At 28.3% G+C, this 20,483-nt stretch overlaps 1 protein-coding gene across 2 annotated transcripts in view; it reads left to right on the forward strand.

Moving 5' to 3' along the window:
- LOC107453443 (ras guanyl-releasing protein 3) overlaps window positions 1–20,483 on the forward strand; it is a 56,578-nt gene that overhangs the window by 13,093 nt on the left and 23,002 nt on the right. Inside the window, exons 1-2 of one of the 2 annotated variants that reach the window (XM_043046836.3) lie at window positions 4,585–5,094; window positions 11,448–11,559. In XM_043046836.3, the coding sequence (XP_042902770.2) occupies window positions 11,517–11,559 (43 nt within the window). In that variant the 5' untranslated portion in view covers window positions 4,585–5,094; window positions 11,448–11,516. Of the gene's footprint in view, window positions 1–4,584; window positions 5,095–11,447; window positions 11,560–20,483 lie in introns of those variants that run through there. The other variant, XM_071178391.2, reaches the window with a different exon arrangement.

Below are 20,483 nucleotides of genomic sequence, written 5' to 3' on the forward strand. Positions count from 1 at the left end.
GGTTATATCTTGTCTAGTTCGATAGAAAATTATATGATTTTTATCCGGATATTGTAGTATTTATGCAAAACAATATAAAAATCATATAATTTTTTATCGAACGAGACAAGATATAGTTCTACATGAATATATTATAAAAACAAATTGAATTTTACATTTTTCTACAGGTTTTAAACTATATTTAAAAGTTGCCGAGTAAACTATATTTAAATCTACACGCTCAAAATCTTTCTTCACATTCTGTAGTTGTAAAGGTTGGTTCCATGCGTCCTGTGCACCAATTGTCCGATCCTTCAATCCTACACACCCAAAGTCCGTCTGTCCAGGCTTGCTGAAAAGGAAAGGATTAGTGACATCGTAAATACAATTACATAAGCTATGGAATGAATCAGTATTAAATTGATTTAAGAATTAACTCAACTTAATTAGGATTAGCAGATAATGACTGTAATTACTTGAGATTAATAGCTTAATTATGTTTAACTTAATTTCAACTGCACATCAAGTTACTAAACTAAAAGTGCAAAACTATAATAACTGAATTATAATGGACTACAGTCATGGCTAAACAATGAATTAGGATTAAAATATTGGGTGAGCTAATGGGGTTGAGGTAGTTAGGTTGGGGATTAAAGTGGGTTACAGCCATCCAAGTCCGTCAATCATAGGATTAAAAAATAAGTAAATAAATAAATAAATAAATAAAAAACGTATAAGAAACGTGGATACCGGAAAAAACGAAACTTGGTTACGATTTCGCATTCCCGCAGTACTTGCGACCAGTTAGTTCCATAGAAATAGTCATGACGCCTCCAACGTGGCATTGCACTTTGTGTAATGTTTCACCCAAACTCATACTTGGAGATTTGGTGACTTCGACACGAAAAATGAGTCACCAGCATCAGGGCCCGATTAACCTCTGAAAATAGGGGAAACATAATAGGATTTTGGGGCCCCCCTAACCTGAGCAAAAGAAACTTTTGATATTTTTCGCCCATAAACAATACATTTTAAAGAGAGAGAAAACCATGTGAAAACTATTAGAACCTTAGAAAGGAATACAGAGATCCTATGCAATCATGTTGGACCCTTCTTTACGTGCTTAACAAAAACATGAGGAAGTAGCTAGCACATATGTTAACAAAATTTAAATATTTCACTAAATTAAATTATACAATTACTTGTTGTTATACGAAAGGTTCTTTGCAAGATTAGTCTCTTTTTTATGCCAATTTTTTTACTAGCGGCAAAACAACACAAAGCATCCCATTTTTTTTCTTTCCGAGAGTTTTTGTTGGAGTCATTTTTTTTCTTATTTCTTTTCTTATTTTTTTTTTGTTACAAAAAGAAAAGAAATTAGGCCCTTAATTTCAGTCATTTGGGACCCCCCCCCCCCTAGAATTTCACAGGGGAAGCACTTGCTTTCTGTGCCTTTTCGGTAATCAGGCCCTGACCAGCATATCATATACTGACATTAAAAATATGAAAAATTGGAAAAATTAAGAGGTTCCATGAGATGATGCGTCGACAGCACTGTGGAGCTAAATCCATCTAAGTATCCGAAATTATTCAAACAAATTTTATGTGAGCATTTTTAAAAGGTTAAGCTTTGCTTGCAAAGGAGATATTTAGATTTCCAGACTACAAAATGAACTTTTGCTTGACATATTTTACTTTCGAAAAACAGCAGCAAGATGCAGAATTCTGCGTGTAATTCGAGCTGACATCAATGGCAAGTTCGAAAAATGGATCTTTTTTAAGTTCATTTTTTTGCGATAGTCCTCAAAATATGTTGAGTAAAGTGGATTGGAATAAAGGATGGTCAATAGTGTACCCTTAAAAGAAAGAAAAAAAGTCACAGGACTTATCAGACATTCAAAAGAATAACCAGCACACATCTCGGAATGGTTTAAATTTTTTAGTGAGACTCAACGGATCATCAAAATCCCTCAGGAAACAGATTGCAGGATTTAGTAGATAATACGAAGTATTGTCTACTAATTACCATGAAGTATACGTTTTATGTATGAAGTATATGTTTGAATATACGAATACGTATGAAGTATACGTTTTGCAAAAATAATATTTTTCTTCTTTAAATCAAAGAAATTGAAAGAAAACGGAACTTTAGATCAGGCTATCGTAATAGACTGATTTTTTTCCCGGGTGAAACGAAAAAAATTTACTTGATACATTATTTATGCAGATTTTTTTGCCAATTTAAATCAAACTATCGTAATATATTGACAAAATTTCAAGTAAATAAAAATTAATGTAGTTTGTACATTACCAAAACAATGTATTAAAAGAAACCTAACACATAAATAAACCAATCTAGCTAGACTGATAAAATTTCGAAATGACCAAAGAAGTTTAATTCATGTACACAATGTATAAGTCAAATTTACAACTAAAAGCAAAAAATTTTTCCAAGTTAAAAGCAAGACTAATTTAGTAAACAAAAAATCAATTAAGAAAAAAAAATCAACAAAAGTTACAGCTGTAAATAACTTAAATTAAGATTTAAAAAAAAAGGAAGAGAAGCTTAACATAAAAACTTTTAAGTAAAAAAATAACAATAAAAAAAAATTAGTTTATCATACTTCACTTCGCACAAAAAATCGCAAGCAAGAACAAGAACCTTACACAAATTACGTCACATCATTGTATAAAATTACCCCCAAAACAATTTGTAGCCGTTTACTTTATACTGCTAAAGATGTGATTACAATACATTATGAAAAAAATATGTAAAGAAATAAATTTAATACATAATCAGAAAAAAAAATATAAACATTCTGCGTAATGACCAGAGCACTTAACTTACAAAATTATCCTTTGTTCCAGTCCACTTCACTCAACATGTTTTGAAAACTACCTCAAAAAAATGAACATAATTAAGATCCGTTTTTCGAACTTGCCATTGATGTCAGCTCTTTGTTTTTGAACTGATAATGATGATAATTTTAGTACTTTCAGCACTCGGACTCATCTGACAGGTATTGTTTCCATTCTTCTAAAATATCCTTGTGACGCTGCTGGAATAATATTTTTTAAAAGATTCTTGCGACAATGATATTTGCAATTGTACTTTCCATTATACTGATTGTTTTCGGCCTATAAATTCATTATTTTTCATTTGACTAAAATGTCACCATGATAACATAATTTCACTGATTAAATATTTTTTTCTTAAATTGTAAGTTACGACTAAATTTAATTAACTAATTAATAATTTCTTTTCATAGTTTTATACCTCTTTATTAAAATTTTTTTATGGCACACAAGATGGTCAATAGTGTGTCCATCAGGGGACAAAAAACAGACGTAGGGCTTATCAGACATTCAAAAGAATAACCAGCACACGTACCCTCTCGGAATGGTTTAAATTCGTTAATGAGGCTCAACTGATCTCAAAAATCCAGCAAAGAACAGATTTCGGGATTTAGTAGATATAAAATTAAATAATCTTAATTTGTTTTTGTTTTTTCACTTCCTATGACTCCTTGTAGATATTTCTCTGTACCTTTGTGGTGAACCACCTTCTCACCAGATGGCGATGAGCTTTGCTCGCCAGGTGGCAGTACAAAACTTTCCCCTCAAGAAAATGACTTTTCTATAAGATGGCAACATCTCTGAGTTAAAACCTCAGTTTCAAGGAATGGCAACAGGTCAATTGTCTAACATTCATTCCATCTTGCTGTCTGATGAACTTACACCATTTTTGAAATGCTTCTGTCGCTAATCCTATTCGTCTTTCTACTTGTAACTTAATATAATTTCTTTTATGTTTTATTATTATTAAACTGTGTTGATAGTTAATTTTTATTGAATTAATTTATTTAATATATTTAACCTAATCACCACACCTTCATAATTTTTATCTCCTAAATCTTATTGTTTTTGCGCAGCAGAACAAAATGTAAGATAAAAAAAAGGAAGAAAAAATCGCAAAAAAGCACTTAAAATAGTAATAATTTTCAAACAAGTTAGAATTTGAAGAAGAAAAAAAAAAAGAAGAAAAAAATCGTTTCAAGTTTAAAAAATGGGGGCAATACAAATACAAGCGTAAATAAAAAAAAAATCGTTTGATTGATTGCTAAATTTTGTAACAGTGTGAAATGCTTTTTTATACTTTCTAGTTTGAGTAAACTCGCAGCATACAACTACAATACAGAAATTTACTTCCAGACTTTTATTAAATTCGTAATATACTACATTTAAAAATTTGTGGATCAAAACAAAAAATGATTTATTAAAATAGTAAATAAAAAAAATTAATATGAAATAAAACCTTTTTACCTATTTGTATTTTTGAAAATTTTAAGACTTATTGAAGACTTAAGAATTATTGAAATAGCGTCATTGGAAATTAATTTTCATTATGTTGTTTCAATCAGTAACGTCTATAATGCCATTGAAAAAAAGGGAAAAATATGCATAAGTATTAATTTATCATAAAAATATAATTAATAAATTTTAGAATTTTAAAATATGTTATTGGGGACGCAAACATGAAAAAATAATTTATTCTAGCAAATTTTTTGAATAGTCATACCGAAAGATATTTTGTAAACGGTTTGCTTTTATTCTATTTTTTTAAATTCGCTTAAGCGTTACATGTTATCTGCAACTATGACTTAACACGTTTTCTCACAAAGCTTCTTCACTTTATTTTTGCTCTGAAAATGAGCAATTTTACATTATCGTTTGCTTGCAATGAATCATCATTAAAGAACGCGAACTTTTTATTTCATTCAGAATCAGTTGCAGCCGAGACTATGAAACATGTTTTTATGAAAGACGCTTAAAAATTCTTCAAATAACATTGCTTATACTATCGTGGTCTTCGATGTTCGTAAAACTTTTCGTTCTAAATACTCGAAGGATTCTAAATGTTTGTTAAGCTGTCTGTTATATCGTCGCTTTTCTTTCGTTCTTCTTCGTCTTAATCAGCTGAACAGCTGGTTGATGGGCCTTCCGAAACATTGCATGATTTTGATGTCTTAGATTTCATGGCAAAAGTTTCTGTTTTGGTTTAACTCAGCAGCATAATATTTATTATAAGTGAAAGATGATATTTTCAAGCGTGAGGTAAATATTTTGATTTTCTGTTTTAAATTATTTTTATTTTTTTGTTAAAATTGTATAGATAACGCCTTCTTATTGTTATTTATCACTATTATTATTTTGTCTCTAATGATATTGCTGTAGGCCAATTACTAGCATTTTTTACATTGAATTTTAAAATTGTATAGCTAATTATTGTATTTTTTATTTTATAAGAGCAAGAAAGTTATATTAAAAGATATTAGTCTCTATCAAATACTTAAACAAAAAATTAAAATATATATGTAATTCTTTGAAATATTAGCCACTATTATCTCAAAATTGTAGCACTAATAATTTAGTACTACAAATTAGTAATGCTCAATCCTTGAAGCACAAATAAAATAATAATAAAGCATTGTTTCTCCATGTGAAACCTTTTTTTAAATATAAATGTTTTTTTTACTTATTCATTCATGTCAATGTTACTATAAATTAGAAAATTAATTATTTTTAATTTAATTTTAAATTAGCAATACGGTAACAAATCATATTATAATTATCATATTATATTCATCGTATTATAATTATCAATTGTAAACTCACAAGCAAATATTTAAATTTTTTTTAAATCTTTTTTTTTCTATGGATGATTTGATAGCTTAAGAAAAAAATAACCAAAATAAAAGTATTTTTTGTTAGGATCCTAACAGATATGAAGCAATATTTTTTAAATAATTACCATTTTATGCTGGACAGTTAAAAAAATAGTCTACATAAAAATTGAATTAAATATTTATTAAATTCTATTTTTTTTTAAGATTATGAACGACTAGAATTAAATAATAATGTTAAAATTAGTATTTAAAATTAAAGATGGTAGGATAGCTCTATAATTGTTATTATAGTGCTAATAACATTTTATTAAAACATGGTGCTGCACAGTAACAAATAAAACTAAATAAAATCACTTTCTTTTTAAAGTTAATAACAAATACTAGCATTAAAAATTAATAATGAAATGTATTTAAAAAGCAACCATGATAGGATTACCCTATAATTATTATTAGAGTTAAAACAATTTATTTAAATATAATGATGTTAAATTAGTAATTTCAGTAAACTTATTTTTTTAAAAATATTTTACTGTAAGCCCCTCTGCTTTCATTAAAAGGAAAAGAGAAGAATAATGAACAAATTAATTTCATTTCCTCTAACAACTTAAAAAGTATTTAAATGTTGCCAGAATTCTGCGAGGATCCTAGGACACATATTTTCGATAACAATCTCCTCATAATTACCTAAAAGTAACTCGAAGAATTAAACTTAAGATACAGAAAGAAAAATGAGTGCAACAATGATGGAAATTAAGAACGAAACAATCCCATTCGAAATAGTGTGGAATACCATATTTTCTGGTTTATCGCATGTTCCGTGTATTTAGAAGGCCAATTATAGACTTAAAGAGAACCAATTTGTCGAGATCGATTTAGAGAAACAAAACTTATCCACGTGCTTTATAAAAAATAAAATAAAAAAAATGTATGATTACTTATTCATTTAATATTGGCAGACAAAGAAATAAACAGTACTGTTGTCATAGCGATAGATACAGTAAAATTGTTTCATGATAGCCAGTGAACTGAGAACTGCTTTCGTGAATAGTTTGTTTGGTGTGTTACAATATATAAATATTTTTCATCCAGTAAAAAATATAATTATTTTTCCATCCACTCTGTAAAACTAGATTAGGTGTATATAACAGTCGATTATTTTACTCTGTGGCAAAAATTCAGGAAATTAACTAAATGAAATTTTTTTTTTAAATGTTAGCTCCTTCTACAAATTTTTTTTTTTATGTCTTTTGATTTCATTTAATATTATGGGTAATTTCTAATTTCAAAACAAAAATTTTGTAATCTCTCTCACTCGTTTGTTTTTGCAATTGAAATTACTTAGAATAAAGAATTTACTATTTAAAAATATAGTAAAATAAATAAATAAATAAATAAATAATCGAACAAAATAAAGAAAAGAGAAAAGAAGCGCAACAATGAATATATATATATATATATGTAATAACAGCCGGTCTCCGCTAAGCTTAATTTCTGAGATCGAAATGCGTAAGTTTCCTCCGCTAAGGAATTATCCTGACGTCTTGTAATAACAGGGCTACATCTCTGTTATCATTGGTGTATTCATATTAAGAAATGCAGAAAAAAGCCATAATAAGTCATCAAAAGGTTTATTAAAAGTTATGCTGGTGGTTATAACAGTTCACATCTGCCCTCCTCAAAGGAGGGGGTGTGAACAAGACTCCGAATGGTTCCAGCAGATGGTTATTGGCACATGTTATTCAGCAAGAGACATGCGAAAACCTTCGCTCTCACATTAAATACTACAGATATTGGTGTACTTAGGTTCCAGTCGTACATGCCTTTGTAACTCTACGCAGTATGGAAAATCATTTAATGCTTCCTAATATGGAAGTGAAAGAGGGACAAGATTCTAAAAATAACTCCTCCTTTCAAATATAAATCTAATTATTATTCAATGGTATGTTTTCAGCCTTGAATCCCCAAAATAGAATAGCTCTACGCTTACTCTTTAAGAAAGACATTTTATGAAACCGAAAGAGTTTTAATTCTTTTATTAATACAAAAGTATTTATTATTTTTGTATTATTTTTGTATTTTATATATGTTAAGTGAATAATTTTAACTTTAGTAGTAAAACTGTTTTCTGTCAAGAAAAAACAATTATTGCGAAGCAATCATCGAGGTTGGTGAGCGGTAGCGAACAGGGGGCTTAGCCCCCTAGTATATATATGCAATAAAAACTCCAAGTGTATGACAATCAATCTGAAGTTATGGAATCGGTTTTTCATCTAAATTATAAAGTGAATATTATAAAGTACCGTCTTATAGTGTTAACGAATTATCTCGCCTGTGCTAATAGTTTAAAAGTTCGATCAAACTAATACTTTAACAATTAATTTAACATCTTTTACAAGCTTCTTTTTCGTTTCTTTATTTTGTTCAATTTTTATATATATATTCCTATTTTTAAGTTAAGAGCTACTAATATTAATGAAACAATCAGTTTTGTTACTTATATTTTTTCCCTCTACATTTTGAACAGTTTAGATGAGAATAAAAGTTTTAGAATTATTAAAAGTGAAAAATGTTCTAAAGTGAATAGCGCTATTTGTAACCTCGTTAAAATTACTTTTAAGTGAGTCGCTCCTTTCTTACATAGTGACTTAAAGGTTTTGAATGCAAATTAAGCCTCGAAATCATGTTTTCAAATGCCTCAAAAAAACTACCATTTGTAATTTTCACCCCCCTTTTATTCAAATTCGAACATTTCATTTTTTAAATTAGAGCTCGCGGAACATTTTTGACGAATTTAACTTTAGGAAAAAAAATATTAACGATTTAAAAGTGCTAGATAATAATTTTTTAAAATCTGGACTATTTTGACATTATATTTTAAGTTATTTTACAATCTAATAAAAATGATATACATACAAATTAATTCCAGGTGAGATTTACCTGCTTATAAAACCCGTTGCACATGCATCCCTTTAAAATAAAAATAATTCAATCAAGTTTAAAAACATACTTTAAATTATAGCATAAATTTTGAGGAGTGGTTAAGCCAACTAACTTCGTCTAAACAAAATCACATTTGATAAAGACACTATATCTTATTAATTCCTGTTACAACTAACAATTGGCGCAGCATGTCCTTCTGTGGACTTTGTGCCATTAAACCCAACATTCAATCAATCAATCGTTACAACTAACAATTATCAATTCAAAATACACATTTAAAATTATGCGGAAGAAAGACTAAAGTGAAAAATAACGCGAATATAACACTAAATACTAAAATGGGCACACTATACTTTCGGTTTTCTAAACAAGGACCTTCTTCAGTGTTTAAACAACAAAGTAGTGTTTAGACTCTGAGAAACACCATCAATTTGGTGTTTAGATACTAAGAAAGGTTCTCGTTAATAGAATCGAAACTTTAGTATGTCCATTTCTGTACATTATTTGTGCTTTATTCAAGTTTTTTTGCACTTCAGTCTGCGTACCACAAAGTATACAACTATCCTTTTGGATATACGAAACTAGTTTACTTAACCGTTATAAAGCTGAATACTTGTTCGTCATATGGGGTGAACATAGAAGCTAAATATTCAGTAGCTTATAGCTCTGTATTTCCATTAATGTAGCTTAGGGTTGATGACTTGAGAAGATTTCAGATAACTTTCAAAATACTAATTCGGTGACGTCGATTCCATATGACTTACGCGTTTATTTTATTTGTGCTTACCTAACTTGAAGAATTAAAATTTAATGAATATTAATGAACGCTTGATATACTCTTGTTTTTGATTGAGTAGAACTTTAATCTAGAAAGTATCTTAGATGTTTCCTTTTAAATTATTGTAGGAAAAAAAGCGTATGTAGTTAAAGTTGCAACAATGCGCTTTGATAATTCTTGATAATGATTTATCAGTCATAGTTCCCTAAAGGATTAATTAAAAGAATTTTTTTAACGGCTGTCAAGATCGGGACTGACATTGTACATGACACCAATTTTCAGGAGCCTAGAATTGACACTTTTGTAGAATATCCAATTTCAGATTCAATATTCCAAGCATTTGAAGTTGAAACATTGAAGATCTAAGTTTTTTTTATTCGTTAGTTTCGACGATTAAAAAAAGTTAATAATAAAAACTAACTAAATAAATAATAAAGAAACCCGGGATTTTCCAACTTTTCAGGCTTTAATAGTAAAAATAGCACAAGTTCTTCTAATGTTAAAATAAACTCGAATTTCGTATTATTTCCTAAAACAATTTTATTTATAGTTAGCTTCTGAATTTTATCAACTTTCAAGCAATTGCTGCTAAAAATTTGTTAATAAAAAATAAGACTTGTTACACTTTTTTTTTGTTGCTTTATTTTAAACACAAAATTTCGCAGCTGTAAAATAGAAAACTATTACGAATAACTGTCATTTATAGAAGAGTTTTTTCAAAAAAATGTTAATGCAATGTTAAAAATGTTAATGCAAAAAAATATTTAAAGTCAAAAAAATGCATCAAAAGTTTATTAAATAATATCACAAAGAATATTTTCTCGAACAGTTTTCAACAAATTATTTAAAAATGAAAAAAAGTTTGATTTAATAATTTCAAGTACATAATTAAAATAATTATGGTTTTGAAGAAGAAAGTGTCGATCAAAAAAGATTATCTTACTAACTCATAAACTGAAAATAAAAAAGTAGTTTTAAACAATTATTTCACGAAATATTTCCTATTTCTTCACTTTTCTATATTATTTGTTTTTAACTTGTATTCTTAAAACAAATTATCAAAATACCCTGAAATTGGGAAAGTTAAGACACGTGGTCGTATATTTTCGCAAGAACTTCTGTTGAAAAATAAATTTTGAGAAAGAATTATTTGGATGTTTACATTTTAAATAGATGTATTTCATTGCATGAAAACTAATATTATTCTATTCATCTTTAAGCTTGTTTTTTCTATCACCATGGCAACCGCATCTCCGATATCGTTGAGATTTGTAAACATATTTTTCAAGTGCTTCAGTTGTTTCTTTGCCATTGTTAGTAGACCTTCCATATAATTTTAGTATACTGACCATAACTCATAAAAACATGCGATTGAAAAACAAGTCATACGTTTATTGACAAACAACTCGTACATTTTTAAACGAACAGTTTAAAAGTGTAGGACATACGATCAATTTCGGCCATTCAGTATAACCTACACCTTAAATGCATTTAGCTTCTCCAAATATTTTTAACTAAAGTCCTTTAAATTCAATATGCTAAACTAAATTTTGTCACGCATTTATAATATTTTTATTGATGAATTAACTTTTTATAGCCGTAGGTTATTTCTAATATGAATTTTTTTTTGGAAATGTAATTTTATCCAAGCAATAATAAAGGCTTGCAAAAGGTGACTACTAAATAAAAAGTACCTATCGATATTATTACGTATAATTAAAGAAAATAAACTTCAAAATATATATATATTTTTTAAATTTTGCAATGTTTAAACTTTTTTTTTAAAAAAAAAAAAAACTTATTCTGTTAAGAACAGTTTTCTGCACCCTATTTTATATGATTTTGTTAACCGAATAAATAATTAACTTTTGTTAATAAATAAAATTTTTTGCTTTTGTTCTGTGTTTTTATTTAGGAAATATTCTTATTATAATTAACTTGAAAACTCGCTCATTTAAATAGAGATTGCTCTTTTTCTAATATTCTTTATTAATTGTACAGTTATTACAGTTAATACAGTTATTTCATTTTAATATTTTTATTCGTGTGATTGTTTCTTTTAGGTATAACTCAAGATGCTATGAGGATTTTGTTTTCATAAAATATAGTTAAAAACCAAGAATACTTCAATAATGATGCCCTTAACACCACCGCCCTCATTGTTCATATGGCCTGGTAAGATGATGTTTAGTAATTTTTATATCTATTTTTACAAAAATATAGCTATCGGTGTAAATATATATTTTTATTCTAATTGAATCATATTTTTCATATTATACAGTCTTTTATATTGATGTGTTTTAAGTTTCGAAATAATTTATGAAGGGAAATTTTTATCGATTTTTCTGGTCGCCTTTTTAATCCTTTGACGCCGTTGGCACGAAGTGTCATTTTTATGTATTTTTTTTCTTCTTTTTTTTCAAAGCTCTAATAACAAGCAAAAATACATTTTGGTATTTTTAGGTATGCTAAAATTAGGTATTAGGTTGTTTTATAGGAATTAGATTTATATTAAATATAAAATCTGAAAAAAAGTAGCTTAAAAAACTTTTTTTTCATTCATAATCAAAAATTTATCAATAATTGATTTTGTAAATTGAAGAAATTTCAATGATGAATAACTGTTTCTCTTACATTTAAATAACCGCAAATAAGTGCAAATTTGAAAAATTATTGTTTACAAGTGAGCCTTGTTTGGAAGTGGTAGAAAAAGGACACAAATAAGAGAAATGCTGTATTTTTTAACCATAAATTATTAAAATGCAAAATGTAATATTTTTCATTTATTTTGACCTAAATTAATACAAAATAATGAGAAAAAAAGGTATTAAAAATATGCCTAGTAAAAATTCTGCGTCAAAGGGTTTCATTCATCGCCATTTTGGATTAAAGGTCAAATTTTTGAATTTAGTTTTCTGCATTTTTTTTCTTTTGTTTGTAAAAACTTTTGATGATATAATATCAGTTGATAGATAGAACAATACATTTGAAAAAAAGGTGGAAAATAAGGGTGTCGCTTTATTTGATTAGGAGAAACAGCACTTGATAACTTTTAGAGCTTCTTTGTAGATTTCTTCTCAAAAATGTAAAGCAGTAAATTTCGGCAGTTAATAATTTTTGATAAATAATATATTTTTCTGTGTTTAAATTGTTTATAATTTACATTCGTTGTTTAAATTGGCCGAAACTGTTTGGATAATGCTGAAAATTTCTCTTAACGTAAGTTACGCAAAGATAAAGATTTATTTTGATAATGCCTAATTGTAATAGAGGGGATGTTATCTAAATTTTGTAGTTAAATGTAGTTTTTGATAATGATTTTCGGGAGGGGGGCGAGGGGATAATTCATGTAAAAAGAGTTGCTTGTTTAATCAATATCTCACGTATTCGTTTTTTTTTTTTTTTTTTTTTTTTTTTTTTTTTTTTAAAAAGGATAAGTAATCGTGTTTCACCACTTTTGAACAATTTTTTTATTTACGAAAGTTACTTCCGTCGCCTTCATTTTTAATTTTGTCTTTGCATGACGAACGTTATCAAAATTGGATTTTTAAAAAAAATGAAGTACTTGAATCGTTCACAAAATGTTTTAGTTTAAACAATAATGGCAATACAGATATCTATCGTTTTTTTTATTTTTATCGAAACAAATTGAGTAATTATTTACACATTCTAGTTGATAAAAAAGAGAGATTGCTATATGAATAAAAGGCGTAGTCAAATTAAATTTTAAAGAAAATATCGATTGAAAAATCCCTTGTGAATTACATATATCTTTTCGCTCGATTAACTAAAACTTCCCATAATCTATTTTTTGTAAAAGGAGCTATTTTAAGTACTTGGATATTCTTCGTTATAACCTATATTATCGCCTGTGGTTTCAATGAAAATGGTGCGCACTTTTTCTGGCAGGGCTATTTTTAGGGGTTTCTGAGGGCTGCTATTATCAACCTAGGAATCTATTCTTAGCTCTTCATTGATTGTTGCAATAAATAACCAAAGTTTGTCTTCTGATTACAAAAGACCGCTAATGTCTTTTTTCTTTTTTCTTCATGCATGAAATTTCTCGTGATAATTTCCCTCTCGTTCCACGAGACATCGATTTTTTCAGTTTCTTGGCGTTTAAAGGAGTTTTCTGCGGCGTAGAAAACGTTCTTTCACAAAGAGTCATAAGAAGTCAATCTTCCGATTAACAGATTATTTTATGAAATAAATGGATAACAATTCTTTGAAATAAATTCCCAAATTTCGTTGGAGTCTAAATGTCCATCTCTTAAACGAATCAATAGTTGAATTTTCTCTTTTGGATAAAGTTCGATTGCGGCGTTAGGGGAGATCTTGCAACCCATTCCCTTTCGTAATTACTACATAAAAGACGAGACAGACCAAATTTGCGAGGTTATTTAGTGATGTAACTGTTAATAAAAATACGACCTAAATTCCCAAACCCCAAGACCTTGTCTGGAGAAACCTCTTCCTTAAAGAATTTAGATGTTGAACAAAATTGGAAGAAACCAATTTGTGTGTGTCATCTATAGAAATTACTTGTTTTTTCTGGAAAAAGATCCTTATATATATATATATATATATATATATATATATATATATATATATATATACATGTAATAACAGGGCTCTTATTAAATTATTTTGAATCTTAGTAAGAATAAATGCAGTAAAATAGCATCTACACTAATAACTCTCCTGCGTGGTAGATGGACTGGACTTGGGGAAATAAAAAAATTATCTTGTTGTTTATACTATTATTAGGTTTATCTTGTTTGTATTCTTTGAATTTGCTATATTGCATTATTGCATTATTCCTATTGCTATATTGCATTTGCTATATTGCTATATTGCATTGAATTTGCTACATTGAGCGTGTATATTGCATTTTCTGATTCATTGTACTGTGTGTGGGAATTTAATGTTTTATTGCATTTGTCAGGTTTAGATTTTGTGAATAGATCTAAAAATGCGTAAATAAATACTCGTAAATGAAATTTTTTTTAAAACTAATAAATTTTATGAAACTATATAAACTATATTGAGCCACGTTGTTACAAGGATTAAAGCATTGATCTATTATTTTGAGGTTTCGGGTTCTATCCATGGTAGCAGATCGAAGCTAACCAACCCATCTTCAGATCAATGTGTACCAGCCGGAAGGGAAATTGAAGGCGGCCGGTACGGGTAACACTGACTACATTGCCATCATCATGCCGTTGGTCTCGAAATTGTGGAGCTTTAAATTCCGCCCTTGATGACAACTTAACTGTTGCGGGAGCTCTTTACTTTTATACAAAACATATTAAAGCCTCACTTTTGCTCAATGTTCTTTTGATTGATTGATTTTCAATTGATATACTCTTAAACATCAACTATGCATGATGAGCATTTTGGTGTTAAACTTGCACATCATACTTACGAATTGAACTTACATACCATTCAAACTTATTTCTTAGAGATTATTGTGCATATGTGTAGTCATAACCGTCGTTGAACAGGCGACTCAGCTTCGGGTTTACTACTACCAGGGGTCTGACCAGACATTTTGTGAAAGGTCCGTTTTTCGTGAAATTGTGAACAAATTACTTACATTCTTTCAACCAGGGTCCGCTTTTATGAATTTGTGCAAATAGGGTCCGGTTATGGCAAGAAACTTTTTCAATGAGTTTTTTAATTGTAAATAGATACAAGATTATGCTCAATACGGTAAGATTATAATTAAAAAATTAAATTTTCATAAATAAACAGCAATTGCTGCTTCTAAATTAGAGATGCTGCTTCTAAACTAGATACAAATATTTGGTATTTAGCCTATACTGCTGAACGCAAAATATTCATTTCGGACGAATAATGGAAGAATCGTCTGTGGAAGACAAAACTTAATTTGTTTACATCCATCTTGCTTGTTTTCTGCCCTGGGAAGGGTTTATTTGATTAACAAAACAATAATAAAGATTAACAAATTTGTGAAGAGTCCGATTAAAAGAAAAATCATTTTGTGAAGGATCCGTTTTTAAGTTAAAATATTTTGTGAAGGGTCCGTTTTTATGAAAAGATATTTTGTGAAGGGTCCGTTAACGGACCCAAATTTCCTCTAAACAGACCCCTGACTACAAATGTTCAACTCCGCAGTCTTGTAATTTTGAACCCAATACAGAGGACAAGGGAACTCCTGGATCAAGTAGTAGAAATTTTGCCTTCGTAGAGGACTTTTTGATGGAACTAACCTACATTTGCGTTACAGAGAAAGAAAAGCAACGAAACTATCCCATGGCAAGACTGACGGCAAGAGGACTCTAACCCATGATTCGTTAAGGATATTTTAAGCCAGCACTGTGGTTGATGCGAGTCGAGTGCGGGATTGGTATCGACCAGCCATCATTGGGATTTGAACCCGGTTCACCTCATTGGAAGGCGAGCATTCTATCCCTTGAGCTATTGCAGCTAGTACATATATATAGATATATATTAGTACATATATAGAGAGCAATAAAAAATCACTCGAAAACCTTTCATGCATGTTTGTTTATTGTAAAAGTTTTGTGAAAAATATATTTAATTTTTTAAATTCCGTCAAAGGAGGAAACAAGAAAGAAAGAGAAACGAAACCAACGTAAAGTACCTAAGTGTCAGTAACTGATTGAGTTGAAATTAGATGAGTGTTTTAACTAAAAAGTGTTTCCGTAGTTCAAGTATGCTTTTCATTTAATTGGTCTTGGTAAAAGATATTTTAAAATAAGCTTCCAAAATTTTTTCAACTTAATATACTGATATTTTAAGATGATACAAATAAACAATTTTTCAGCAAACGGTTAAAACGTATTTTCATAACTGTTTAAAAATAAAAAACACATTTTGATTCTTTCTTAAAGAAATTGAAAGGAAATTTTGTATTTCAAATGATATTCTATGTATTATCCACTTAAATTGCTAGCTAATTTAACCCTACATAGCCAAACATTCTTTAAAAAGACACTTGAAGACTCAACTTTGTGAAACTCTTTTACAGCTTCAAATATTAAAGCCTTATTATTTATTTAATCTATTTTTTAAAAAATGTTTAGGAGTACTTTTCCTTAAACTTTTTAATATGTTTTATAAATAAGTTAAGGAAATTCGAAAATAAGCAAGTTTTATAATTTGAAATCCGGAGTCAAATGTCTAAAGGGATAGGGTACACTCGTGCTTACTTAGACTAAAGTGAAAAAACAACGAAAATAATACGCAAACAAGTACAATAATATCGGTGGAGTTAATCAAATTTCTTGTTTGTGTGGTCTATCGTATATTTTTATTTTATTTTATAACTGTCACCGAACAGCCGACTCAATAAACCGAAGTCTTGCACTTCGACTTAATGAACATGAAAGAATCAAAAATCAAGATATTAAACGATCTTCCATCGGTGTACATAGTTGGAATTCTAATCATAGATTTGAGTTTTAATATAAATATTTAACTTTTACAAAATATATATTTCGATTGCTTGTTTACCGAAAATTCTGTTATTCTTCTTAAATATTTTCACAATGTTGCTGAATGTTTATAAATTTTCTTATTTCCATAATAAAAAGAATTATCGAAGCAATTTTCTTATTTTAATTCACCTTTTACTCTGATTGATTGGCAAGTGACCACTTCCTTGTAAGGGGAAAATGCTTCATCCGCTAAATCAATGTAGTGAAAAATTACTTTTAGAGAATATCGAAAAATTAGGACAAACATGCATAAATTTTTATTTTATGTAAATAGATGTAAAAATGCTAATTTTTTCACAAAAGGGTATGTTTAAAAAAAATAACAAATTTTGAAAAGCAATAAAAATTCTGCTCATACATTTCCGTTACATTAGCTCAAAACTTATAATTTTCTTCTCATTGTAAGAAATTTCGGTGTATAATTGCCACCATTTTTGGTATTGAGGTAAACTAATTTTTTTTTTCAGTTCTCTGTAACGCAAATGCGGGTTAGTTCATATCCAAGTCCGCCACGAAGGCAAATTTCTCCCGATACTTGATCCAAGAGTTCCCTTGTCTTCTGGACTAGGTTCGAAATTACAAGGCTACGGAGTTGAACATTAGTAGTCGTAAACCCAAAAATTGGGTCGACTGTTTAACGACGGTTTACAAAAAAAAAAAAAAAAAAAAAAAAAAAATATATTTGCCAAAATGATCATTGTAATAAATAATAATATTGGTGTTTTTTTATGCCTATTGCTCCAAGAAGTAATTTTGCTATTTTTTTGGATTTTATATTTTAGTACAATTATAATACCTTTTTTTTATTAACTATTTTTTATTAACTATTTCTGTTTTTTATTATTAAAAAAATACTAAAATGTATTTTTGTTTGTAATTAGTGCTTCAGAAAAAAAGTATAAAAAGGAAGACGGTGCACCAAAGGGATAAGAGATTTCCATATCTTTTCTGCAATACAAAACTGATTATTTCAAATTTATATTGCCGTTTGAATATCTTCTCTGCTAGAGTAAAATGAGAATGTCTGTTGTTACTAGAGAGTTTATTATTATTATTATTATTATTATTTTTTTTTTTTAATTAACAACTTTTAAACTTTATCCGTAACACCCGCCTTTTTTAATTATTGTACTTCGAAATCTTTTCTTACCCAGTAATTGTAGGATATCACAAGATTTTTTTTTCCTGGTTGAATTGAAAGATATGGAGCCTGTTGCTGTCATTTACGGCCTGGTGTAAATTATTGAAATAAATTATTTGCATGAAATATTTATTAATTTTCATTACTAAAAATGAACATTATTTTTCTTCTAGTATAATTTTTTATTTTTTTATTTCCTATGATATTTTAAATGATATATTTTACGAAAGAAACCACAGGTGGAACTGAAGATAAAAAAAAAAAAGTTTCGTATGAATGTGAAAGAGAAAAAAAAAATTACATACATCTTTCTACATATTTGAAAATCGTAAGTAATCGTATATTAAAAAATTGTATCGTATATTAAATTGTATTGTATATCTTAGAAATCGTATATTAATTCGTAATCGTTTATTAAAACATCGTAAAAACCGCACTGTTTTGGGTGTTTAATCTAACATTACATTTTGTTTTACTGCGCAAAAACTATAAAACTTAAAAAATCTGTATAGTTTGTCTAAGCTAAGAACTCCTCCCGCCAGAAAGTCTGAGGCCGTCTGGTGCTATGAAAACAAGAATGGCTCATTTTAGGGAGGGTAGCTTCACTCAGACTAACACAATAAACCGAAGAAGGAGATACCCTTTCTCTCGCCGACCTGAGCCGAAACCAGTCCAAAACAGTGACCCTGCACCCCTACTTCAAATAGTCATACCTCGTTACCATAGACACCGCCATAGGTTCAGACGAATGTCTGGGAGAGTTTTTTCTTACTGGTTTTATTAAAATGTTAAGAAACTTATAGAAACCTTTATAGTAGACCTTTCGTAAAGACATTTTAATTCATAAATATAAAATAGTTTAAAAAAATTATCACTAGAAAAGTTTTAGTTTTCAAAGTAAAGTTTAGTCATACCTCGTTGCCATAGTCACCACCACAGGTCCAGACGAATGTCTGGGAGAGTCCTTATTTTAGACAAACTGTAGAGCCAGTACAATGGAATAAAAAAAAATTACATTCGATAATTAGTTGCAAAATAATTAATTATTTAACCAGTAGGAAAAAATATCAATCGGGGGCTCTAGAGGCCGCATAAATTTTGACACGTTGACAGGGCCATCTTTGTTCATAAACTTAACACTAGAATTTTTATTTATTTATTTTTTTTTTTTTTGAATTTGCTATTTTATTTTACGCTACATTTTGTTTTACGACCCAAAATCTATCAGACTTAAAAACTTGAAATTAAACTTGAATAACGTCTGTTGAAAAATTTACAAGGAGTAAAATAAAAAAAATTAAGAATCGATAATTAGATCGAAAGTTATCATTTGTTAAATTTGTAATGAAAAAAAACTTCTATTTGCTCCAAAGATATTGCAATTTTATGTCAACTTCCAGTAAATTTTTTCTCACTTTTTTTTTGCTTTAAATAATGATTATTGATCCTTTGTTGTCGAATTCTCTCTGTCTCTCTCAAGATCTTCATTTTATAATTTCGCCCTCGAATTGTTGTCAGAAGTAACAAAAAAATGAATAAATAGAATGAAAAATAAAAGAATGAAGTTAGATTTTGCCAGATATAATTCTTAATATCTTTTTCGAAATTTTTTAAAACGTAAAAAATTTCGAGTTAAATTAAAACAGTTTCCAAATTGTACTGCATATATAAGTTAAAAATATCGAGAAAGCATGGAAAATAATAAAAATAAAGATTAATAAAAAGAGAAGAAAAAAATATTTTTAAAAATTATTTAAAATTTTTTTTAAAAAAAATGTAAATTAAAAAGCTAGAAAAAAAAAGTGAAAAGATATAACCTCTTCATCAGCTCACTCGTTTATGTCCGCAAAATATTTTTTCAAATATTTTTTAAAAATATTTTATTTTAATAGTTTTTCTTCTTCTCTCTTCATTAATCATTATTATTTTCCATTTTTTCTCTATATTTTTAACTTATTTTATGAGTTCTATATGTTTGCAGCTTATACGCAGTAAATAAAACTTATTAATTTTTTTCGTTTTTCTCTTTTTTTCCTTTTTGTCTTTATTGTGCGATATATATCTCTGTTTTTTTTCTGATTTTTATGGCCATTTTTTTTTTCTTTTTTGCGGTTTTCATAGAGATATTAATCTGTATGCCATATAGATTCTAAGGGTTTAGAATGATTGAAATTCAATATGCTACGTACATTATTGTTCATAGTTTTCATTAAAGGAAGAAAAAAAATCAAATATTCATATTCTATTTTTTTTTTTAGCATTTTTAATTTTTTTCTGTAGTAAAAGTAGTCTTAAAGTAATGAAAAGTCTTAAAGTTAATAACGGGGTCCAAGTTTTTGGAAATATATATAGAATTTTTATCCTCCATGAGGAAATGTGTCTTCGTTGGCTGGAAAACCTTTCTTCCACATGCTCAGCTACAAAGCAGGGAAAAAAATGAGCAGGGGTTTACTTTGTCTTTTTTCCAGTTTTCT

Source organism: Parasteatoda tepidariorum, chromosome 6 (assembly GCF_982258835.1).
Source record: "Parasteatoda tepidariorum strain Cologne lab strain chromosome 6, Ptep-v5.0, whole genome shotgun sequence".
Lineage (NCBI taxonomy): Eukaryota > Metazoa > Arthropoda > Arachnida > Araneae > Theridiidae > Parasteatoda > Parasteatoda tepidariorum.